We start from the raw sequence: 25,938 nt of genomic DNA, 5'->3' as shown, positions 1-25,938 counted from the left end.
CTTTATAGAAAGAGAAATGTATACCAGCGCTGGCTGTGCAAATCAAAATTGAAAATACATTGACAGCAGATTAAAATAGTAATAATAATAATAATAATAATAAGGATGGTTTGTTCTATGTAAAAAAGTAACAATTTATTTATATATCACATATAACACTGCTAAAAAGAAGGAATTCCTTTTGCCACAAAGTGGCAGTAAAACTGAGATATATCTTTATCTGGTAAACTTTCATAGATTTCACATTCTCCTATATTAAACTGGACTGTACCAGTGAAACGCGTTGAGCTTACTTCATCCGATCTGGACTCCACTCTCCATTTGGCCTGCCAAGCCTGTCTTCCTTCGGCACATCTTTGGACCTCGCTCCCATCACTGAATCAAATCTTTTAACCGGTTTAACCAACACCCCTACAGCTACAAATGGACTTGCTCCGAGGCTGATGCTTACCAACGTGGGGACCCGGTAACTATTTACCTACAGTGAATTGCACAAAGGGAGGCTGTCCTAGCCTATAGGAATGGACAAACTTTAATATAGGAGAATGTGAAATCTATGAAAGTTTACCAGATAAAGATATATCTCAGTTTTACTGCCACTTTGTGGCAAAAGGAATTCCTTCTTTTTAGCAGTGTTATATGTGATATATAAATAAATTGTTACTTTTTTACATAGAACAAACCATCCTTATTATTATTATTATTATTACTATTTTAATCTGCTGTCAATGTATTTTCAATTTTGATTTGCACAGCCAGCGCTGGTATACATTTCTCTTTCTCTAATGTCTAGTTTTTGAGGAATTGACCTTCCTCTTACCTGCTGCTGTTGGTCGCGCACTTGCACATATACTAGTTGGTACTTTATCTCTTGCCAAGATTTGATACATCACCCCCAATGTCTCCCCATACATCATCCTGGCCCGGTCAGCGCTATGAGATCACTGCCTGGATGTCAAATGGCAAATTCAACTAAACAGATCAGTGGTTTTGGGCTTCTGCCACAATCCCTTTTGTTCAGCATCCAATATTTAACAGTTTGGGTTTTTTTTGTTTAACCTCTGAAGTTCATTGCCCTGAAGTACCCTGCAAGGCTGATCATTTTATTTCCCTTTGTATTACTTGATTTAAACAGAATTAAATATCAGGAAACACAACGCCCAGATATTTGGTAAAATATTCCACCATACTCAGATTTAAAACAAAAGCAAAAGAAAGAAAAATGTTTTTTAAGAAGAAATTAAATAAAATCTCTTGTGCCGGCCGCCGAGAGAACACTTGAGATCCTGTGGCTATTGGAAAGAAGCGATGCAGTATGGGTAAAGCCGTTTCCATGGCAGCAGAACAGTTGCTCTCATATTGCAGAAAAAGACGATGTGACTTAGGAAACGGTGAAAGAACAAATATGCGCTTCTGTGCGTCACAGATGTGGGTGCTCTCTCATTACAGTTGTGACATTTGATATGTAATATGTACAATGGTTTCACAAATGTCTCCTTGTAGTGGTTATCATAATTATTTACAGAGCTGGGGCCCTAACCAATGAATGCTAGGATAGTATAATATGGCCATCCGCTGTCATAGGGGTCTATGTACTAAGCCTTGGGGGTAAATTTACTAAAGCTTCTAAAACAGAGAATTTGTGATGTTCCCCTTAGCAACCAGATGCTGTCTCTCATTTCTCTATTGCCTTTTAGAAAATGATAGACAGCAACTGATTGGTTGCTGTGGGCAACATCACCAATTCTCTTGTTTTAGAAGCTGTAGTAAATTGGATGGAGATAAAGTACCAACCAATCAGCTCCTAATTGCTATTTTTCAAACACAGCCTGTAACATGGCCGCCAGGAGCTGATTGGCTGGTACCATGTGTTCAAGCATGGAAATCACTAAAACCTGGACTGTGAGTGTGCCTCGGGGGACCGTGGTTGGGAATCACTGATGCAGATATGTTTCCTAGATGCAAAAACAAAGCCTTGTCTCAGTGACCTCTTGGAAAATACATAGAAATATATTCTGCAAAGCATCTAATTTGTAAATCCATAATTAGCCTCTTATGACCCCTTACTGTACTTCCTGAGCATCTGGAAGTTTTCCAGGAACTAAATCTCTACATAAAACATCTTACAGGACTCCCACCATTGGCTGATAAAGCCACTTCTGTCAGACATCTGGATGTAGGACATTAGCCAGTCCTACAGTTACTTGGGGTCACCCGTGGTTGATGAGACATTAGGGAATAGCATTAACCTGTCCTGTATCACAGGCATGTTCTTCAGGACCAGAGCACTGATTGAGGAGCACGCACCTGGGATTGCAGAGTGAACACTGTACTCAAATCACCCCTGTACGGTACATATTCCTATAGAACACAGCCAATACAGAATAATGTTATATTGGATGACGTTATGAAGGATTAAATTGTACTTGATTTTATTAGCATATCCTGCATTTACTGTATAATTCACTATCACCAATTCACTCACCATGGTTATCTCCAGGCACCAATAGGTTACCATGGCATGGGCTGGTGGGAGTGGTCTGTCCGGGCCCCTCTTGACTGGTTCCCAATTGCAGTTTGCGCATATGGCGTACCACGGCTGTGGCATTGAATGCTTGCTGTATGGGAAGGAGAGATCAGAGGTCAAATACAGTCCATATAAATAGAGCTGTGCAGTAAGTCGGAGGGGGGGACGGGAACGATATTAAGGACTTATTGCACAGGGGTGACTTTAAGGTGCATAAGTGTGACAGAAACCTATATATATATATATATCACTTTGGTTTGTGCCACTATATGACTCTCACTCTATGGCTTCCTGCTGCCTCCACTTCCCTCCTCACATCATTCTCACTGCCCCTGCCACATGCAGCCCTGTCCTAACTTCATATGCGTGCGCAGAACATTTTATTAGGGGGTGCACAGTCGGAGGGGTGTGTGTGGCATGACCTACTGGGCTTGTCTAGCACCGCCTATTGGGCGTGTCTAGCACCACCTATTGGCACTCAAAGCAATATAAACATATGCCCACAGCGATGCCAGATACATAAATGCCCCCGGCGGTGCCAGATACATAAATGCCCCCAGTGGTGCCAGATACATAAATGCCCCCAGTGGTGCCAGATACATAAATTCCCCCAGTGGTGCCAGATACATATGCCCCCAGTGGTGCCAGATACATATGCCCCCAGTGGTGCCAGATACATATGCCCCCAGTGGTGCCAGATACATAAATGCCCCCAGTGGTGTCAGATACATAAATGCCCCCAGTGGTGTCAGATACATAAATGCCCCCAGTGGTGTCAGATACATAAATGCCCCCAGTGGTGTCAGATACATAAATGCCCCCAGTGGTGTCAGATACATAAATGCCCCCAGTGGTGCCAGATACATAAATGCCCCCAGTGGTGTCAGATACATAAATGCCCCCAGTGGTGTCAGATACATATGCCACTATTTGTGCTCACCCTCCTCTGTTGCCAGTGCCGCCGATTTCCGTCTCTGCCACTGAGGGGAGGAGAGCGCAACGCGCCTCTCTCCTGTGCCTCACTTCACTGAGTCCCTGGCTATCTCCGGTGGCCATTTGAAATATGGCGCCGGCTTGTGAGCCAATCAAAGCTCACGGGCCGGCAGCCAATCAAGAGCCAGTCCGCGAGCTCTGATTGGCTGACAGCCGAGAGACATTGTAAATGACTGCCGGAGACGGGGACACACAGTGAGGGGCAGGAGAGACGCGCGCAGCGCTCTCCTCCCTTCAAGTTCAGCGTCAGACTGAGACGGGAATCGGCGGCAGCAGCAACAGGCGTGCGTGTGTGTGCGGGGTTGCCGGACATTAGGGGGTGCCTGTGCGCACCAGGCACCCCCCGTACGCACGCCTATGCCTAACTGACACATAACTCAACTCCTGATATACTTTGTGCTGCTGGGGAACCTGCTCCTTCCACTAAATAACTCCCGGGCTGTGGCTTCCTGCTGCCTCCATTCTCACATAATGTCATTACCCTTGTCACATGCAGCCTGTCCTTACTAACCCATCACTCATCTTCTAATATACTGTGCTTCTGGGAACCCTGTTCTTTCCACTATAAAACTCTCAGTCTGTGGCTTCCTGCTGCCTCTATTCCCCTCCTCACATCATGTCACTGTCTCTGTCACATGCAGCCCTGTCCTCACTGACACATCACTCATCTCCTCATATACTCTGTACTTCTGGGGACCCTGCTCCTTCCACTATATAACTCTCCGTCTGTGACTTCTTGCTGCCTCCTTTCCCCTATTCATATCATGTCACTGCTCCTGTCACATGTAGCCCTGTCCTCACTGACACAGAACTCAACTCCTGATATACTCTGTGCTGCTGGGGACCCTGCTCCTTCCACTAAATAACTCCCAGGCTGTGGCTTCCTGCTGAATCCATTCTCACATCATGTCACTGCCCCTGTCACATGCAGCCCTGTCCTCACTGACACATCACTCATCTCCTGATATACTCTGTGCTGCTGGGGTACCCTGCTCCTTCCACTATATAACGCTCAGTCTGTGAGCTTCCCGGCCTCACAGCTCCCACTAGATTATTTATTATTACCAGTTATTTATATAGCGCACACATATTTTGCAGCGCTTTACAGAGAATATTTGGCCATTCACATCAGTCCCTGCCCCAGTGGAGCTTACAATCTATATTCCCTATCACATGTACACGAGCACACATTCATACTAGGGTTAATTTGTGTTGGAGTCCAATTAACCTACCAGTATTTTTTTGGGAATGTAGGAGGAAACCGGAGTACTCGGAGGAAACCCACGCAAGTACGGGGAGAATATACAAACTCCACACAGTTAGAGCCATGGTGGGAATCGAACCCATGACCTTAGTGCTGTGAGGCAGTAATGCTAACCATTACACCATCCGTACTGCCCCAAAAGATCAGTACACTTATGTTTTGAAAATATTTTGTGACACCGTGAACCTTTCAATGATCTGATTGGCTACAAGATGTTTACTTTGTTACTTTGCCCATCTACTTCAAAATTGAGAATGTGTGTGTACAGTAAGTGTCCATATATCAGGAGAATATGTGTGTACAGTATATTGAGAATATAAGTGTACAGTAAGTGTCCACATATCCACACATCCACAGGAGAAAAGACGTTCATGGGAGACAATTTGCTGCTCCTTCCAACTACAAACAGAATGTAAAACATTTTAGCCAATGGATTCTGTGATTTGATTTATATCTTTCAATACCAAAATAGCGTTTTGTTATTTTACTCTCATACTGCTCATTAGGATGAAAAAAAAAAGTAATTAAATCAAAGATTTATGGGGCCAGAAAGTGTTAACGTCTGTTGGTTTATTCTCCAAGACAAACTAATAAATCTGCGACTGATAATAAATGTGTCTGAGTTTCCACTTTGTGCCAGGAGAGGAATTAGAATGTTTGCGGAGGCAGATCACCCTCTGCTGGTGATCTAGGTAACTGCAATGGATTCATTTTTGCAGCACAAAACAATTAAACAATGAGACTGACAAACATTTTAGCTGTTCAGATTTGTTTTTATATAGAACCCAAATACATACATTTTCCTTTGTGCTGATTATAGGGGCAGATCAGGGGAACTCACCTTCCAGCGGCTTTTGGCAAAGTTTTTTCTGATTTGCTCACTGACAGATTCATGAATATTCTTATCCAGTGCTGTGTCCCCGCCAATCCTGTGGCAGGTATGACATTAACAAATTACACAATATAAGCAGTATATAGATGATAAACATTTACTTCACAAACAACAAATACAATTGTCATACTATATAGGTCACATATAGATAATATACAGTTTATAACTGAAGGGTCATTTATATAAAATAATCACTTTGTGATTGTTCTAGATTCCTTTGCTATTAAAGTGTATCTAACAGCTGCTACCATCTCCCAGATGTGACAGAAGAGTTGTTAGATACATTCTAAAAGAGTATCCAACCAATGATTAAAAGGTAAGTGATGGTTTTATATAAATCACAGGGTCTAACTACAAATAAATAATAATAATAATAATAATAATAATAATAATAATAATGACATTAGACCCTGTAAATAAACTTTTGGGGTGTGTATATTATGTTAAGGTGACCTGGCCAAGTTAAGGCGTCAAATCAGAATGTATTTTGTGTAGATTGTGGAACTAAGGTATACACAGTGTGATATATATGCAGAGGATACAGTCTGACCTATTGTACATTTGAGGTTCCCATATTTACGGACTTATGACTGAACTACCTTCTGTTTTATAATATGTGTGGATGGAGGGGGGTGGGGGGGGGGGGAGAGTTATAATGAGTAAGGGGGAATGCAGATTTCTCTTTCCATTAGACTTGCAATCAGTCCATGTAATAGGTGTCCTCATAGGTCCCAGGTGATCTACAGCTGGCTGGGAACGTTTGTCGTACAGACAAATTCCTTGTATGCTCCCGAACAGAGCATTTTCTGCAAGTGCACCTATACACTGCAATATATGGAGGGCTGTAAGTAGGTCGGAGCTGCCTGACGTCCACGTTCTACGTCTTAGGAATGTGACACGTTCTTATTCTAAACATAAATTCGCATATTTGTAGTCAGAATAAATGGGCCTGTCACCTGTGACACGCAAAGCTATACATAGTGACAGCTGTGGTATTTGCCAACAGGTATCTGGGCTACATCTGCGTGAACATCAATCATTTAAGTAACCCTTAGGTTACTCAGGTTGGCTGGTGTTTTCACGCTGCCGGGGCCAGTGAGGTTGTATGCAAGGGCGGAGCCATTGGCCTAGGCACACTCAGAAACTGGGCAGACATGCCCCCATTCTGTAGTGCTGGCCGTCTCTGCCCCTTCTGGCCCCCAAACGGCTGCAGCATGTCAGTCATTCTACGGCTTAGGGGGCACGGAGGCCATTGTCGCAGGCACAAAACTGCAGATATGAAAACACTAAATAGAGGTAAAAGGAAAGAGCTAGGTACACACTATACAATTATCTGGCAGATAATCTGCCAGACCTAGCTGGTTGGAATGAAAATCTGGTAATGGATGAGAGCAAATGGCAATCTACCATTTGCTCCCAAACACTGGAAAACTAACAAAACCTGTCATTCATACAAATTGGTTAAATACAAATTTGACCGACTTGGATGAACGACTGTTTTTGTCCATTTTGCAGTTTTTGGGAGCTGCCAGGCTTATGGTAGACTTACCATTGTTAACTCTCTTTCTGCAAGGTACATTGAGTTCCACAGGGAAACATAGGGGTAGAGTGGATCTTGATCCAGAGGCACCAACGGGCTAAAGCTTTAGGCTGTCCCAGGAAGCAATGGGGCCTCCTCTATAACCCCGCCTCCAGGCACTGTGAGCTCAGTTTCGTTAACCAGTCCAATGCAGAAGCAGGTAATAGAGAAGGTAAATGTTAGTCACATAGAACCACATTCTCACGACAGGAGAAGGGACCAGTGGCTAATGCCATACAAACTCATAGAAGCTAGGTGCGCCCAATGGAACCCAATGTACCTCGCAGAAAGAGAGTTAAGAATGGTAAGTCTACCATAACTCTCCTTTTCTGCAGCAGGTTACATTGGTTTCCACAGGGAAACATCGGGGATGTCCTAAAGCAGTTCCTCAAGGGAGGGGATGCGCCTTAGCGGGTATGAGAACCCAGCGTCCAAAGGAAGCAACCTGGGAGGCGGAAGTATCAAAGGCATAGAACCTAATAAACGCTTTCACAGAGGACCACGTAGCCGCCTTGCACAATTGTTCTGCAGACGCACCATGGCGAGCCGCCCAAAAAGGTCCAACAGACCGAGTAGAATGGACATTAATAGCAGCAGGAGCTGGGAGACCAGCCTCCGTATAAGCTTGTGCAATCAGCATTCTAATCCATCTGGCCAAGGTTTGCTTATTCGTAGGCCAGCCACGTTTGTGAAAACCAAACAAGACAAAAAGGGAGTCTGACCTCCTGATTGAGGCAGTCCTCTCCACATACATACGGAGAGCCCGTACCACATCCAAAGACCGCTCGTTGGAGGACAAATCAGAAGAGATAAAGGCCGGAACCACAATCTCTTGGTTAAGGTGAAAAGATGACACCACCTTAGGTAAATCGCCTGTGCGAGTTCTAAGAACTGCCCGGTCACGATGAAATATTAGAAAGGGTGGATGACAGGACAATCAGCCTAAGTCCAACACCCTTCTAGCAGAGGCAATAGCCAGTAAAAACAAGACCTTGGCTGTGAGCCATTTAAGGTCCACTGTGTCAAGAGGTTCAAATGGAGACTCTTGCAGGGCATTCAGGACAAAGACAACAGACAGATCCCATGGAGCCACAGGTGGAACATAGGGAGGCTGAATCCGTAAGACACCCTGAGTGAATGTATGAACGTCAGGCATAGGCACAATTTTTCTCTGATACCATACCGACAAGGCAGATATATGAACCTTGAGGGAGGCCAGATGAAGGTCTAAGTCCAGGCCTCTTTGCAGATAAGACAGAATTCTGGAAGTTCTGAATCTGTATGCATCATAATTCTTATCAGCACACCAGGTGAAGTAAGAATTCCAGACCCTGTAATAAATCCGAGCTGAAGTCGGTTTACGGGCTTTTAACATAATGTGGATGACCACCTAGGAGAATCCTTTGGCTCTCAGGAGTGAAGCTTCAAGAACCACACCACCTGGTCCAGATAAAGACAAGGGCCCTGTACGAGGAGGTCTAGGCACTGAGGAAGTACAAGAGGACGCTCTGTCGATAGGTCTGAGATCCAATGCTGTCTGGGCCACGCCGGAGCGACTAGGGGGGTAATTCCAAGTTGATCGCAGCAGGAATTTTGTTAGCAGTTGGGCAAAACCATGTGCACTGCAGGGGAGGCAGATATAACGGGTGGTCTTCAGTATGCCGACTGACGGGATCCCGGCGCACAGTATACCGGCGCCGGAATCCCGACAGCCGGCATACCAACACTTATTCTCCCTCGTGGGGGTCCACGACCCCCCTAAAGGGAGAATAAAATAGCGTGGCGCACGTAGCGAGCCCGCAAGGGGCTCATTTGCGTTTGCCACACTGTCGGTAAGCCGGCGGTCGGCCTCCCGGCGCCGGTATGCTGGTCGCCGGGAGCCCGACCGCCGGCATACCATACTGAACCCGATATAACATGTGCAGAAAGAGTTAGATTTGGGTGGGTTATTTTGTTTCTGTGCAGGGTAAATACTGGCTGCTTTATTTTTACACTGCAAATTAGATTGCAGATTGAACACACCACACCTAAATCTAACTCTCTCTGCACATGTTATATCTGCCTCCCCTGCAGTGCACATGGTTTTGCCCAACTGCTAACAAAATTCCTGCTGCGATCAACTTGGAATTACCCCATCGAAGTAGAAATCCTCCTTCTTGTTTGATATTCAGCAGGACCCTTCCACCCAGGAGTCCCCCAGGGGGAGGCCCGCCCCGTCATGCGGCAGGCGTGTCTTGTTTAGAAGCAGGCTGACGGGTCGCCCAGGACTGCTTTGCCTTTGGCTTAGTGGTTTTGGGAGCACGAGATTGTCTTGGGCATGCCTGACCTTTTGCTTTCCCTTGGGGACGAAAGGAACGAAAAGCGGTACCTTTAGCCTTCTGTGCAGAAGGATTATTATTTGAGAGAAAGGCAGTCTTAGCAGCCACCAATTCAGACACAATTTTATTTAGGTCTTCACCAAACAAAATGTCCCCAGTGAAGGGGAGTACCTCCAAGGTCTTTTTGGAATCTAGGTCCAACCTTCCATGACCTCAACCACAGAATACGGTGAGCCAGGACAGACGTAGTCGACGCCTTGGCTGCCAACACACTCGCCTCAGAGGACGTCTCCTAAATGAAATTGGCAGCAGTGGTAATGTGAGACAGGTACTGTCTGGCATTGTCATATATAGCCTCGGGCAGCTCTTCCTCTAATGCCTGAACCCATGCTTCAATTCCTATTGCAGCCCAAGAGGCAGCAATAGTGGGTCTATGTACAGCACCTGTAAGGGAGTAAATAGATTTCAGGCATCCCTCCACACACTTTTTTGTTGGTTCCTTCAGTGAAGTGACAGTGGTGACAGGCAGAGCGGATGACACCACTAGGCGGGTGACCTGTGAATCCACCAGCGGTGAATTTTCCCACTCATACGCGCACGCAGGGGGGGTTTCCGAGTACCTAGAAACCCCCCCTGGTCTCCGATCCATCGGCGCTCCTGTCCGATTTTTTCTTTTTTTTTTTTAAATGAGGAGAAGCTTATGCAGCAGCTCCCTCCTTTTTACACTGTCCGAGTGACAGTGTGAACCTGGCTGCTGCCGCTGCTGGCTGCCTGTAGGGGGAGCTGCAGCGGAAGCGCGCAGCTCCTCTCAGGCAGTTCAAGGGGCCATGAGACAGAGCTACGTGAGGCAGTGTCTGCTGTTTTCGGCTCCCACTGTAGTGTAAGGTGAGGAGGGGGTTCTGTTCAATGTTAATGGATGTGTGTATTGCTATGTAAAATGTATAGTGTGTGTGTATTAATGTATGTATGCTAAGTACATGTATAGTGTGTGTGTGTGTGTGTGTGTGTGTGTGTGTGTGTAACTATGTATGTTTGCTGTGTGCATATATAGTGTGTATGTATATATGCTGTATGCATGTGTAATGTGTGTGCATGTATACTGTGTGTATGTACAGTATGCTGTGTGCATGTATAGTGTGTAACTATGTATGCTGTGTGTGTATGTATGTATGCTGTATGCATGTGTAATGTGTGTGCATGTATACTGTGTGTATGTACAGTATGCTGTGTGCATGTATAGTGTGTAACTATGTATGCTGTGTGTGTATGTATATATGCTGTATGCATGTGTACTGTGTGTGTGTTGTGTGCATGTATACTGTGCGTGTGTGGCTGTGTGCATGTATACTATGTTTGTATGTATACTGTTAGTATGTATACTGTGTGTGTGTGTGTATGATGTGTGCATGTAAACTGTGTGTGTACACATGTATGATGTGTACAGTATGTGTGTATGTCTATGTACAGATGTTTTGTGTGTGTGTGTATGTATATGTGTGTGTGTGTGTGTGTGTGTGTGTGTGTGTGTGTGTGTGTGTGTGTGTATGTACGTATGTATATGTGTGTATATATATATATATATACATACATACACACACACACACACACACACACAGCTTGTGCAGTGTGCTGGCTACTCAATTACGAGCACACACACACATACACGCGCGCGCACGGAAACCCCCCCATGAAAATCCTGCGTTTGCCACTGCCACTTGTTACATAACTCTGCAGGGAGAGGATAGCGAGCCAAGGCCCGTTTAGACAGAGGGAATTTCTTCCCTGGATTAGACTAGGGTTCCTGCCTGATGTCCACCAAATGGTCAGAATAGGGAAATAGATTTTTAACCACCTTCTGCCGTTTGAACATATCAGTTTTCTTAGCTGCAATAGTGGAATCCTCATCATCAGTGATTTGTAGGATTTTCTTAATAGCAACGACAAGGGCAGGGACATCAATTTGCAATGGAGAATCCTTGCTAGAAACACCTGATTCAGTGTCTGACAGGACAGTATGCTCCCCCTCTTCTTCAGATGAAACATCTGAGAGATTAGTGGATTGTGAGGAGGAAGCAGCCCGCTTAGATGACCCAGAGACACGAGAATGACCTGGAGTAGATTTTTGCATGTCCAAGGAATGAGTTAATTGCTGCAACTGGTTAGACAAATTTTCCGCCCAAGGCGGATTAACCATAGGGACAATTTGTGGCTGTAATGGCACAGGTGGTCCCATAAGGGGCATAAGCCGTTCCAACAGAGTACCCAGTGGGTTTGTGAACGCAGCCCATGGTGACTCCTGATTGGTTACAGGAGCTGCGGACTGACTGGGAGATTTATGACACATAATACACATACCATCATACCCAGCTTCCCCCTCTGGTAAATCCTTGGCGCATGCTCTGCATAATGCAGGAGCGTCCACAGACTTACTGCCCTTCTTGTTAGACATTGTACACAAATGCAACAACAGAGCGATTTAGTACGATAAAGCCAGACAGAGTACAATACCTTCGATTAAAACCGTTAGCATGTGACTGTAGACACAGTACACAACACCAGCGATTAAATCCGGAATTATGTGACTGAGTACAGAGTAGAATACATGTAATGGGTAAATACTGTGATGCACTATATATATATATATATATATATACACATACATACATATACACACACACACATATATATATATATATATATATATATGACCCTGGCGCACCTATTCCCTTAGGGTGCAGAATATAGTGTTAGGTGTATCTGGGAAGCACTGAAAAGTGAAAAACCACATAGCAGATGCAGGCACACACAGTCACAGGCAATGTAGATAGTTATGACAATAAAACTGCACTGGACTAATATATATATATATATATATCACACACAGCACGGTCCTAAACCGGAGCTATATATCAGATTATTCGTACAATATATCCTGTAATAAGTACACTTTTTCTTAACTAACGTGGTCTGTATAAAGAAATGTAGATTACTCAAGTGTTTGTAAAGTCACAGGGCTGAATACAGGCGGCCTTACAAGGGGGACCTTGCCCTGCAGTACCAGAGACCAGCCACAACTATGCTTATAAGATGGCGCCCAGCGTCTCAGTCAGGGAGTGAGGGAGAGTGTGAGGCAGCTCCCGGGCGGGAAAATCTGCAGTAGATGTCGCCCTGGGCCGGGGAGAGGCTACAGGTCAAGCGCCAGCTCCCCTAAGCTGGACTTTTACCCCAGGTACTAGCGAGCCTTATTAAATGGGGCGTTAGTACACCCGACCTGAGCTCTATTGCCCTGGTGGTTTAGTGAGGTTCCTGCTCTGTGACAGTGTCCACACCAGCACTGTGACCAGTCTCCCTAGGTCACGGACGGAACACGATTTAATGGTGGGTCCCGCCTAGGGGACCCTCTTACCTCCTCCCCGTAGCAGCCACGCGAACGAGGAGATCGACTGCGGCCGTGTGCCTAAAGCCAGAGCGTCTCCACCGCAAGTATCCGGGAACAGGCCGCGGGAGTATGCAATGCCGCTTGGGAGGTGATAGAGCCACAGCGCTGAATGTCACACAGACATACAGCGCTCACAGCCCAGTTTTATAGAAATTTTCTGTCAGAAAAAGCTTTTACAGGGATGCCCAGTGAAGCCTTCCTGTTAGGTGACCTGGTGCTGCATACACCAACTGAAACTGAGCTCACAGTGCCTGGAGGCGGTGTTATAGAGGAGGCCCCAATGCATCCTGGGACAGCCTAAAGCTTTAGCCTGTTGGTGCCTCTGGATCAAGATCCACTATACCCCGATGTTTCCCTGTGGAAACCAATGTAACCTGCTGCAGAAAGACATTTTTTATTGCGATCCGGAGCTGTATGCCTAAAATATACTAAACTACACTGACAAATGTCCCCTGTGACTCACTGTCCCCGGCACACCCCATGCATTAAACTATGTAGCAGCAATCGTCACAGAGACTGCAGGAGAAAACGCTTTCATTAGGAGCAACAACACAGAAACTTTAGAATAGTCTCCGCAATAAGAGATCCAATACCTTTTACAAAGAACTCAAGGGGCGACCAGGAGCATTTAACTGTGCCTAAAGTGATGCTGATATTGTACAAATATGTCTATATTTAAGATAAAAAGTTGAAATCACAAAGCACAGCACTTGTCTACAACTGATCCCTCTCTCGCCGCTGCTAGCAAAAGGATTAGGTTTTTTGCTGCTAACGCTTTTGCATTATGCAGTTAGATGCTGTACCCGTCCTCTTTGTGCCCTCGAAGAACAAGTGTTAGCAGCAGGGGCAGGTTCCAGAGGTGTTGCTGCAGCGCAGTCCAGAATTCAAATAGGGGGTGTGAATTTTGGACTGTGCTGCAGCCACACCTCTGGAACCACCACTGGTTAGCGGTGTAGAAATTCAAACTTTACCAGCCAGCAGCTACGGGAGGATGACTCGATACTGGCGTCCTTGGTGGGGGAGCAGTTAGCCCAAGTGGATAGCTCCTTTAATGATAGTGACCTGATCCCTACCATTTGTACACACATAGTCCCCTGAATGCAGCTGAATGACCTTACCATGGATGCTGCAGGGCTTGGTCACACGTGTATCGTTTGCTAGGGTCCTTCTCCATCAAATGCTGAATGAAATCTTTTGCTAAGGGTTTAAATCAGAAAATAACTGTAAAACACATGACGCATTGTAATTATTATTATTATGCTTTATATTGCTCCACACCGAAGCAAAAGGCTTACAGTACGAACACTGCAGAATAGGGGATGCCAGCTATATAACCATTGCCGCACATGAAATGTTAATATCCACAGAAGTACCACCAGCTGAACCCAGAGGTTTGGTGCCATTGATAGCAGTGAGGAGAAGTTGATGGTAAAAGGGAGGGAAAAGCACATGAGAGAAGAGGGCCCTGCTCGTGAAAGTTTACAATCTAATGGGCAGGGGCAGACAGACAGGGGTGACACAAAGGGGAGACCGTGAGCGAGGAGTGGTGGGTTAGGATGAGAGCTGCAAGGGTTTATTAATGAAATGGGTCTTGAGAGCTTGTTTGAAGCTTTGGAGAGGTGGAAAGTCTTATGGGGAGGGGAGAGAGTTCCAGAGGTAGGGAGCAGCCACAGAAAAATCTTGGAGATGGGAGTGGGAGGAAGTAATCGGTTGGGAGGGGAGAGACAGCAGTTGTTGGCGTTGGGCATGGCAGGGTGTGCGGAAGAAGAGGAGGACAGAGATGTAGGAGGAAGAGAACTGTGTGAGGGTTCATAGAACGTTACCCTACTAATATTATATTCAGTAGATGTGTTAAAGCTGCATATGATAAAGATTAATAATCCACATCTAGCAATAACGTAATCTGTTTAACACACTACTAGCACTACCCTTTCCTGATGCTATCTAATATTGATGATGAAATGCGCATTCTAGTACCTGAGTCACAAATGTCGTCCCAGTACGGGGAATCAAACTCGTATTCTGCCTTCAGGATCTGCTCAAAGAGTTTGGCATCATTTTCGTCATAGAATGGCGGGTAACCACAGAGTCTGCAGGACGAACAATGAAATCACATTACCAAGCCTTGCCTGACCCGTCTCTGTCTCACAGTAACCCCCTGTGCAATAAGGTTATAAATAAGCATAACTATTATTAGTATGGTAAGGCAACAGGTAGGACTCCACCATCTACACGGAAGTGTTAATGCAAATATTAACATACTTTTCAACTTATAATGATGGAGAAGAAAACATATAGTATTTGAATTCAGATCCCAGACAAACAGATCATTTCTTTTTCTTTTCTTTTTTTTTTTTAAATAAAAACATTGACTGATAATAAAGCCGGGACACTTGGGTACCATCCTGAAGGAAAAAACAACTTCACCTTACTAAAGGGAACATACTGTCAAAGCTTTAGGTAAGTGTAGACGGCAACTTACAGGATGTAGGCGATAACTCCAATAGACCAGCAGTCCACGGCTTTACTGTATGGCTTCTGGGCCAAAACTTCTGGAGCTGGGAGACCAAAACAATTACATAACAAGGAAAAACCAAACTGATTTGTTAATTAATTACTACACAAAATAAAAATGGAAATACAAAACAAAAAACAAAAGGTGCAAATCTAAATCTTTAGAACACGGCCACCTCTGATACACTCACCAACATAGCCAGGAGTCCCACACGCGGTTGACATCACACTCCCGGAGCCTTCAATCTTGGACAGTCCAAAATCGCTGATCATGATTTTGGAATCTTCGTCCAGGCTGTAGTACAATAGGTTCTCCGGCTGTAGAAAGCACAGAACATCGCACTCAGTTATTCCTGAGCCACAGGTAAAAATCTATTTGATCACACAGCTTAATTTCTCCAAAACAGTTATGTGGCCAAAGGGGCTAAAGAATAGGAAGATTGGAAGAGGCTTCTAGAGTCCATAGCGCACAAGTTTCCCCTGAACCCTAACAGCAGATCCTTAGTTTGGGTATGATACGTCGGCAGTCATACTGTCATTTATCACGTAGCCAGGAATGCCACCTTGACATGTTAGGAATCGGATGTCTACGTATCATCCTTGGAGGTGGCTGTAGTGGCGTCTTTCAGGTCCTGGCGGTCATGTGAGCTCAGACCTCTGACCCCCTGATGTTTCAGTAAGTATTTCTCCCCTATCCCTATTCAATACCCCTAACCCTTTCCCTAGTGCATAACCCTATCCTCCCACCCCCCACAGCATGACTCTAACATCCCACACTGCATCCTGACCCTAACCCACCCCCTAGTGCCTAACCCTCCCCTCCAGTCCTTCTAGTGCCTAACCCTAGCCTCGCCCAGCGCAGCCTGACCATACCGTCCCCCAGCGCAGCCTGATCTAAACCCTCCCCCTAGTGCCTGACCCTAACCTCCCTCCACAGTCTTCCTAGTGCCTAACCGTTGCCTCACCCAGCGAAGCCTAACCCTAACCTTCCCAAGCACAGCCTGACCCTAACTCTCTCCCTAGTGTCTGACCCTAGCTTCCCCAAGTGCAGCCGGGCCTCCCTGAAGCACAACCCTCCCAATAGTGCCTAACCCTCCCCCCACAGTACTGGTAATGCCTAATCGTAGCCTTACCCAGCGAAACCGGACCCTAAACTCCCTCAGTGCAGGCTGACTCTAACCTTCCTCCACAGTCCTCCTAGTGCCTAATCCTAGCCTCACCCATCGCTGCCTGACCCTAACTCTCCCCCTAGGGCCTCCCTGCAGCACAATCCTCCCCCTGTAGTTTAACCCTCCTAATAGTGCATAATACTAACCTCCTCCAGCGCAGCCTGACTCCAACCTCCCCCAGTGCAGCCTAACCCCATCCTCCCCCAGTGCAGCCTAACCCTAGCCTCCCCTCACAGCCTAGCCTTAACCTTGCCACCCTCAGCGTATTCCTAACCTCTCCCCACAGCCTAACCCTAACCTTCCACCCACAGTGTAACCCTAACCTCCCCCCACAGCCTAACCTTTACCCTCCCACCAGCAGCCTCACCCTTACCACCCACAACACAGTCTAACCCTAACCTCCCTAAGGCCTAACCCTAACCTCCACCCAGTGCAGCCTAACCCTAACCCCCCCCCCCCATAGTCTAAACCTAACCTCCCATAATGCAGTCTAACCCTAACCCCCCTCCCCCTGCAGCCTGACCTCACTGTACAATAACAGATTCTATTACACATACTGTATGCTCTGGCAGACATTCATCTTACATTTACCCTACTAGGAATAGAGCTCTTGGGATGGGATTGTTCTGGAAACAACGAAATCCACATTAGACAGCAGCAGTGGTCACGGTTATGAAGTCTATGACACTGGCGGGTGCACGTGGGAAGCAGAGGTCACAGATCTGCCCTATGAATAACTATGAGCACTGTCTCTACGATTGACTAGTCCATCTCACAAGAGGTATCCCAGCTCCCAGCGCTTTCCTAATTACAGAGCATTGGAGCAAGGCTTTACATCTAATCCATACATCATGAGGGATCTGCACAGTCACATCCCACGAAAGACTGCTCCAAGCCTAACACTGAAAACAGATAATGCAGAAACATCTGATTGCAGAACTAGAGCGGTTTCAGTTTAACCAGTTAAGCACAAGCCTACAAACTCATCTCTCTACTTGCTGTCACGCAGGACAGGTTCTGTGACTGGTTGGGGTCACTAAGGCCTATTTATGAGACACATTTATGCAGCCCTGGATGATTATGAATGTATGCTGGCTCCACGTATGCTCTGGAGAGGCCACCAATCAGACCATCCAGGAGTATATCGGTGGCTCTGGATAATTTATGTACACGTGTGCTGAGCTACACAAATGCTGCTCTGGAGAGGCCACCAGTGTGACCTTCTGGGAGTATATCGGTGGCACTGGATGATTTATCTGCAGGTATGCTGGACCAAGCGCATGCTCCAGAGAGGCCACCAATGTGACCTTCCGGGAGTATATCGGTGGCACTGGATGATTTATCTGCAGGTATGCTGGACAAAGCGCATGCTCCAGAGAGGCCACCAATCTGACCTTCCAGGAGTATATCGGTGGCACTGGATGATTTATCTGCAGGTATGCTGGACAAAGCGCATGCTCCAGAGAGGCCACCAATCTGACCTTCTGGGAGTATATCGGTGGCACTGGATGATTTATCTGCAGGTATGCTGGACAAAGCGCATGCTCCAGAGAGGTCACCAATCTGACCTTCTGGGAGTATATCGGTGGCACCGGATGATTTATCTGCAGGTATGCTGGACAAAGCGCATGCCCCAGACAGTCCACCAATCTGACCTTCTGGGAGTATATCGGTGGCACTGGATGATTTATCTGCAGGTATGCTGGACAAAGCGCATGCTCCAGAGAGGTCACCAATCTGACCTTCTGGGAGTATATCGGTGGCACTGGATGATTTATCTGCACGTATGCTGGACAACGCATGCCCCAGACAGGCCACCAATCTGACCTTCCAGGAGTATATCGGTGGCACTGGATGATTTATCTGCAGGTATGCTGGACCAAGCGCATGCTCCAGAGAGGCCACCAATGTGACCTTCCGGGAGTATATCGGTGGCACTGGATGATTTATCTGCAGGTATGCTGGACAAAGCGCATGCTCCAGAGAGGTCACCAATCTGACCTTCTGGGAGTATATCGGTGGCACTGGATGATTTATCTGCACGTATGCTGGACAACGCATGCCCCAGACAGGCCACCAATCTGACCTTCCAGGAGTATATCGGTGGCACTGGATGATTTATCTGCAGGTATGCTGGACCAAGCGCATGCTCCAGAGAGGCCACCAATGTGACCTTCCGGGAGTATATCGGTGGCACTGGATGATTTATCTGCAGGTATGCTGGACCAAGCGCATGCTCCAGAGAGGCCACCAATGTGACCTTCCAGGAGTATATCGGTGGCACTGGATGATTTATCTGCAGGTATGCTGGACCAAGCGCATGCTCCAGAGAGGCCACCAATGTGACCTTCCGGGAGTATATCAGTGGCACTGGATGATTTATCTGCAGGTATGCTGGACCAAGCGCATGCTCCAGAGAGGTCACCAATCTGACCTTCTGGGAGTATATCGGTGGCACTGGATGATTTATCTGCACGTATGCTGGACAACGCATGCCCCAGACAGGCCACCAATCTGACCTTCCAGGAGTATATCGGTGGCACTGGATGATTTATCTGCAGGTATGCTGGACCAAGCGCATGCTCCAGAGAGGCCACCAATGTGACCTTCCGGGAGTATATCAGTGGCACTGGATGATTTATCTGCAGGTATGCTGGACCAGCGCATACTCCAGAGAGGCCACCAATCTGACCTTCTGGGAGTATATCGGTGGCCTAGGAAGATTGTGCTAGTTCCTGGGCATTTAGTAAAACTTTGGGATAAGTCTTGGCTGTGCACTGTTCTACCCTTGCCTGTGTTTATGGCTTAAGTGGCACATAAGAGGGTATAAGGGTATATTAGCATTATATTTATAATTATTTGTCACCTGTCTGTGATTGACAGTTCTTATTTTACTGACTGAAGGGCACCTAGAAATCTGCATTTCTTCACAAGTGCGTCTGGATGTATCTGGACTATAGGACAAGACTTAAGTGGGAGATTCTGGCTATCATTTATCTAGTACTGACTTCCATGCACTTCCCTGCACATTCTACAAAAACCCACCATTGCATGCTCCTTGCTTGCTGTCTCTCCCCTCTGTGTCACCAGTCTGTCTGCCCCTCCCATTTAGACTGATCGCTCTCACGAGCAGGGCCCTCTTCCCTGATGTGCTTTTCCTTCCCTCACTTGACATCATCTCAGTGGTGCCTACAACGGCGCCTAACCTTGGTTGCCGTCACCCTGCAGCTTATATGGGTGCTATGACTGCTGATGCAGCAATGTTTATAAACCATGTCCATGTTCTGTACTTTAAGTCACTTTTTCTTGTTTTGTTCATACTGTTTCTGTACTTTATACGGCGCTGCAGACCCCTTGTGGCGCCATATAAATAGGATCATCTCCTATATAATAGCCCAGCTCTGTGACTTTGTGCCTGTGTGTATAACGCATCTCTCATTGGGTTAGTGGCAGGTCGATCACACCCAGTCCACAGCTGATTGGGCGAGAAATGCCCTCCCACACAGGTTACATCCAATGGGAGGCTCTGCCCTTTGCCTGCTGTGTTTTCACAGAGCAGGATTAGCAATGGGACTGATGGAGCTGCAGTTCCAGGTCCACACCCCAAAATAGTCCCACTGCATCTGCAGCATCACACCCTCCAACACTTTACACATAAACATAGATACACATTCGAAAAGGGGGCGTGGCCACGGGTACACCCACTTGGCCCCGCCCCTTTTCCTATACTTTCAATGGAAACTTGGGGAGTCAAAAATCGGTACAGACCATAAAAAAAAGTCCTGTACCTGCCAAAAAGGTGCAGTTGGAGGGTAAGAAGCAAGTCTATGCGCTGTGGATAGGGAAAAAAACATCCTTTTACTGCAGCATCCTTTTACTGCCAGTCCACCTGCCCCCTCCGGCATCAACAATCCCCACTCCCTAGCCCCGGCGCAGGTGGAACAAAAGCTGCTTACGGCCACCGTCATAGATGTGTATGAAAGCGGTGCAGCGGAAGGCTTTCATAGCCCTCCCTGCGCCGCATACTCTCTGAGCCCCGGAGCCTCTCTGCGCGTGATGTTACAGAACGGCCTCCCCACCACAGCCGTACCCAGAGGCCCTGACTCCACAACACAGCACCTGGGCTGCCAGCCTGGAAGCCCCGAGATGGCTAATGTAGCAGATAGAGAGGGTGATATCGCGGAGGGTAATGTCTGGACGCTGAATCAATGTAAAAGGTGACAGTGCTGTGCTGTGCAGTGCAGTGGGTGTGCAGTCAGGGCCGGTGCTAGGGTGTTCGGCGCCCCCCTGCAAACTATACATTTGCACCCTCGCATACTTTACAAAGGCACAGCGCACATAATGACCCCTGTAGTAGAGACACTTAAACATGTAATGCCCCCTGTACCAGTGACGCTTACACATGTCATGCCCCCTGTACCAGTGACGCTTACACATGTAATGCCCCCTGTACCAGTGACGCTTACACATGTAACGCCCCCTGTAGCAGTGACGCTTACACACGTAACGCCCCCAGTACCAGTGACGATTACACACGTAACACCCCCTGTACCAGTGACGCTTACACACGTAATGCCCCCTGTACCAGTGACGCTTACACATGTAATGCCCCCTGTACCAGTGACGCTTACACACGTAACGCCCCCTGTAGCAGTGACGCTTACACATGTAACGCCCCGTGTACCATTGATGCTTACACACGTAACGCCCCCTGTACCAGTGCCGCTTACACATGTAACGCCCCCCCCCCCCCCTGTACCAGTGATGCTTACAGAAGAAACACCCCCTGTAGCAGTGACGATTAGACACGTAACACCCCCTGTACCAGTGATGCGTATACACGTAACGCCCCCTGTACCAGTGACGCTTACACACGCAACCCCCCCCCTGTACCAGTGACGCTTACACACGTAACGCCCCCCTGTAGCAGTGACGCTTACACACGTAATGCCCTCTGTACCAGTGACGCTTAGACACGTAATGCCCTCTGTACCTGTGCCGCTTAGACACATAACGCCCTCTGTACCAGTGATGTTTACACACGTAACGCCCCCTGTACCAGTGACGCTTACACACGTAACGCTCCCTGTACCAGTGATGCTTACACACATAACGCCCCCTGTACCAGTGACGCTTACACACGTAATGCCCCCTGTACCAGTGCCGCTTACACACATAATGCCCCCTGTACCAGTGCCGCTTACACACATAATGCCCCCTGTACCAGTGCCGCTTACACACATAATGCCCCCTGTACCAGTGCCGCTTACACACATAATGCCCCCTGTACCAGTGCCACTAAATAAACTACAGCTCCCAGCAGCCCTTAGTGCCGAAGCATTCCGGCCCTTAGGCCTGCTGGGAGCTGTAGTTTATTGAGTGCATCTTCTTCCCTGTAATGCGGCACGTTGGGACACCGGCGCTAACAATAGTGACTGACTGCTATGCGAGTCTCCGGGAGAGCCACTGCCAAAGGGAGGACAGCAGCTTAGCTGCTTCCAGGAGGAGAAGCATTACCCTCCCCTCCCCCACTCGCATTACCTCCGGACCCCATCCGCGGCACCCCCACACTCCCCCTCCAGCACCCACGGTAGCTCCAGACCACCTCCCCCACCCGCAGCAACCCCGCACCCGCCCCTCCCGCCGCACCACCACATTCGCCCTACTCGGGGCACCCCCGCAACTGCTCCTCCCCCACCCGCGGTGGCTCCGGACCCCCACCTGCGGCACCACCGCACCAGCCCCTCCCCCACCTGCGGCACCACCGCAACTGCCCCTCCCCTTCCTGCGGCACCCCCGGATCCCATCTGAGTCTTCCCCGCACTCGCCACTCCCCCAGCCAAAGCACCTACTAGGTGATTCATCAGGCCCTGCGTGCGCTGTTCACGCCATTGCAAAGGGCTTCCACCCCTTAACCATTGCACGCCCCTTTGTCCGTGCAATATTTAACCACTCACACAATTATGATTGGATGTAATACTCCATATAATAAAAATATTGCATGCCACAAGGGTGTGCAACGGTTAAGGGGGCGTAGCCCCTTACGACGGTGTGAAGAGCACCCGTAGGGCGCGATGAATCACCTAGTAAATAATAATAATCTTAGTGCAATTATGCAGAAGTAGACACATGATGTAACAATTTACTAAGCAGTGATAAGAGCGGAGAAGTGAGCCAGTGGAGAAGTTGCCCCATCAACCAATCAGCAGCTCTGTATAATTTTATAGTATGCAAATTATACATGTTACTTTAGTGCTGATTGGTTGCCATGGGCAACTTCTCCACTGGCTCACTTCTCCGCCCTTATCACTGCTTAGTAAATGTCCCCCTTAGTGTGCTCCCGAACTGGATTTAAACGAAGTCATGTAGCTGTACAAACCCCCCACCAGTCACATCTGGTTTTTTTCACTGCTTTCCAGCTCCTTGCTCAGTATTTTCCCTGGTAGTGATTTTCCTATATTATTTGTGCTTTCTATTTTGTACCTTCTAAATCGTTTCATTCATCTTTGTGCAACGCCTGCTAATTTGGTACTGCAACACTCATGTGCACCTTCAGCGTGTGCCCCCACAGCCCCTCATTAGCAGATGGCAGATGCCCATTGGCAATAAGAAATGGAAAATGATGTCAGTGGGGAAATCGATGTCCAATCCAATTAGGAAGTCATTACCCCCACCCTCCCCCCACTCCCTACCATCTGAGCTGCTTTTATGCAGGTAGCCGACACTGTCCCAGCCAGCTGCATGGTGGTCGTGCAACTACACTGCGGGTAGCAGCTAAAAGGATAGCGACTGAGGGGCAAGAATTGCCCGCATATGAAATTGGCGCAGCAAGAGGATGCAATTACACAGATGCTAGAGTAATACATTTTCACAATGAATGTGGCTGTCAGACCACAATTGTTTTGTACTGTACCTTTAAATCCCGATGCACAATCCCCATATCGTGAAGATACTTCACAGCATCCAGGATCTGCTTGATAAGCTGGCTGGCGTCTTTCTCTGTGTAAAAGCCTTTCTCCACAATCCTGTCAAACAGCTCGCCCCCAGACACCCTGTAACAAGTCCGCAAATAACTATCCATGCATAGAAATAGCGCTTTACACATACTGTACCCATACAAAGACAGAGGATGGAAGGCACTGCTACATATAGGACAAGCTGTCCTGCGATGAAGCGTACTGGGCATCAGCCTATTTATACGGTCTGCAGCAGCGACACATCATTGAGCAGCATTGGTACAAGGTGAATCCGGATTCAGTGAACTGAATTAGCAGCATTATCCCCTCGGCCAGACTGTGACCTCTTTATTATACTGTTGGAGCAGCAGAACAAGCAGATGGAGCAGAGCGAGGATTAAACATGGCTGACAGGACACTGATTCATCAGAAACTAATGATAAATTGGGCATTTATTACGGGATGGAGTCATGCCCTAAGGTGATTTTAGGTATGGCCAACTACAGTGATCCATGACCGGTTATGGCTGCATCACCAAATAAGACGCACCGTTTTCAGTGCCAGTACCTTACACATATGCTAAGGGTGAGATGTATCAAGCCTTGGAGAGAGATAAAGTGGAGAGAGATAAAGTACCAAGCAATTAGCTGCAGTCATTTTACAGGCTGTGATTGAAAAATGACAGTTAGGAGCTGTTTGGTGCTTTATCCATCTTCAAGCTTTGATACATCTCCCCCTAAATGTCGAAGCAAGACAAACATTACATTTAGCCCATGAGGCTGATATAACAACAAGACATGCAGCTAGTCCTCAATTCTTACCATCGCTACATTTCCTGCCTCATTCCCCCACACACACTCCCTGATGCCAACTTTTCTCTGTCAAGGACTGCCTCCTCTCACTCCCAAACTCTGTCGGACACTCACCCAGCCCCTCAAACCGCAAAGCTCATCTCTATACCCAAGCCTACCACCCCACCTCCTAATGCTGCAGGAGCTGTTCAACTATTCCTTTATGTGTCGTCCACAGCCCATGTAGAATGTAAGCTCTTCTGATCAGGGAACCTCCCTCCTTTGTGGACTCTACGTAATTTTGTATTCTACGGATTTTAAATTATGCTACCATGTACATTTGTGTATCTGTAAAGTCTGCGCTAGTCTAAAACTGTCCTGTCTGTTCTCCAATGCACTAAGTAACTTGGTTGTATGTTCCATCCACTATGTACGGTGCTTAGGAACCCGTGTGGCGCCTTTATAAATAAAAGATAATTATAGTGGTAGGACAGCTACATGATACATTATTATATGCATTTGTTTAGCAACAGCCAAAGTCTCAATTTCTTGCTAATGTCACAAATGATTATGATCATAAATTACCACATCCAGCTAATTAAACTTTGTAAGACCGGCAAACAGGACAAAACAATGTGCATGTTGTATAAGTACAAAACACCTAATGCAATCAAAACACATCAGTTCCATAAAATAAATGTTCGTGTTCAATTAGATTTTGATTAGCACAAATATATATATATATATATATATATATATATATATATATATATATATATAAAGCAACAAAGCAGCCGGCACTCCCCTTGCTGGTGTAACATCTGCTCCGGTGCCCTCCATGAGATGAAAACATCCAAACATAATGAAGAAGATCTGGCGGCACTCAGGAGACTTTTCAACCGACATGAGTTTTTTATGTTTTTTTTCTTTTTTCGAACCTTTTCATACTTAACGATCCACGTGGACTACGATTGGAACGGTAAAGTGTGCCGAGCGAAGCGGTAGCGGAGCAAAGGCACCATGCGAGGGGACGCGGTGCACTAATTGGGGTTCCCGGTCACTCTACGAAGAAAACGACACCAAAAAAACATAAAAAACTCATGTCGACCTTTTTCCACGTCGACCTTGTTCCCGTCGACCTTTTGTCCATGTCGACCAATTAACGTCGACCTAAGGTGTGTCGACCTTTTTGTTGTCGACCCTGAGTCCCAGACCCGTTACAAAGATGTTTAAAAACACCTATCCATAAAAAGCACTTTGCAGTAAGCGTTTATTAGCAGCAGGGGGCAGCAACAGACAACAAAGAGTTTAAGTTTTTCGCTTTTCATTGTCTATATAAAACTTACAGTTGCATGATAAGGTAGAGGTGACTGCGGTTTTCATATATATCTTCCAGAGACACGATGTTTGCATGTTTAATCCTAGAGTTAAAAAAATAAAATAAAAAAGTGAGAAAAGCCATGGATTTATATATGTAATGGTAAAAATTGGAGAAG

The 25,938-nt window shown here is 46.9% G+C and overlaps 1 protein-coding gene and 1 long non-coding RNA gene across 2 annotated transcripts in view; one reads left to right on the top strand and one right to left on the bottom strand.

Moving 5' to 3' along the window:
- CAMK1 (calcium/calmodulin dependent protein kinase I) overlaps nt 1-25,938 on the bottom strand; it is a 235,726-nt gene that overhangs the window by 9,826 nt on the left and 199,962 nt on the right. Inside the window, exons 4-11 of the mRNA XM_063940983.1 lie at nt 25,789-25,863; nt 23,609-23,747; nt 15,718-15,844; nt 15,495-15,570; nt 14,990-15,102; nt 14,131-14,209; nt 5,626-5,713; nt 2,486-2,618 (exon numbers count right to left, since the gene is read on the bottom strand). Coding sequence (XP_063797053.1) covers nt 2,486-2,618; nt 5,626-5,713; nt 14,131-14,209; nt 14,990-15,102; nt 15,495-15,570; nt 15,718-15,844; nt 23,609-23,747; nt 25,789-25,863 — 830 coding nt within the window. The remainder of the gene's footprint in view (nt 1-2,485; nt 2,619-5,625; nt 5,714-14,130; nt 14,210-14,989; nt 15,103-15,494; nt 15,571-15,717; nt 15,845-23,608; nt 23,748-25,788; nt 25,864-25,938) is intronic.
- The window catches only part of LOC134958404 (uncharacterized), a 182,667-nt gene continuing 167,031 nt past the window's right edge, over nt 10,303-25,938 (top strand). The window contains exon 1 of the long non-coding RNA XR_010186989.1: nt 10,303-10,458. This is a non-coding gene — a long non-coding RNA (uncharacterized LOC134958404). The remainder of the gene's footprint in view (nt 10,459-25,938) is intronic.

Source organism: Pseudophryne corroboree, chromosome 9 (assembly GCF_028390025.1).
Source record: "Pseudophryne corroboree isolate aPseCor3 chromosome 9, aPseCor3.hap2, whole genome shotgun sequence".
Taxonomy (NCBI): domain Eukaryota; kingdom Metazoa; phylum Chordata; class Amphibia; order Anura; family Myobatrachidae; genus Pseudophryne; species Pseudophryne corroboree.
This window is presented reverse-complemented; position numbering and strand designations above follow the sequence as displayed.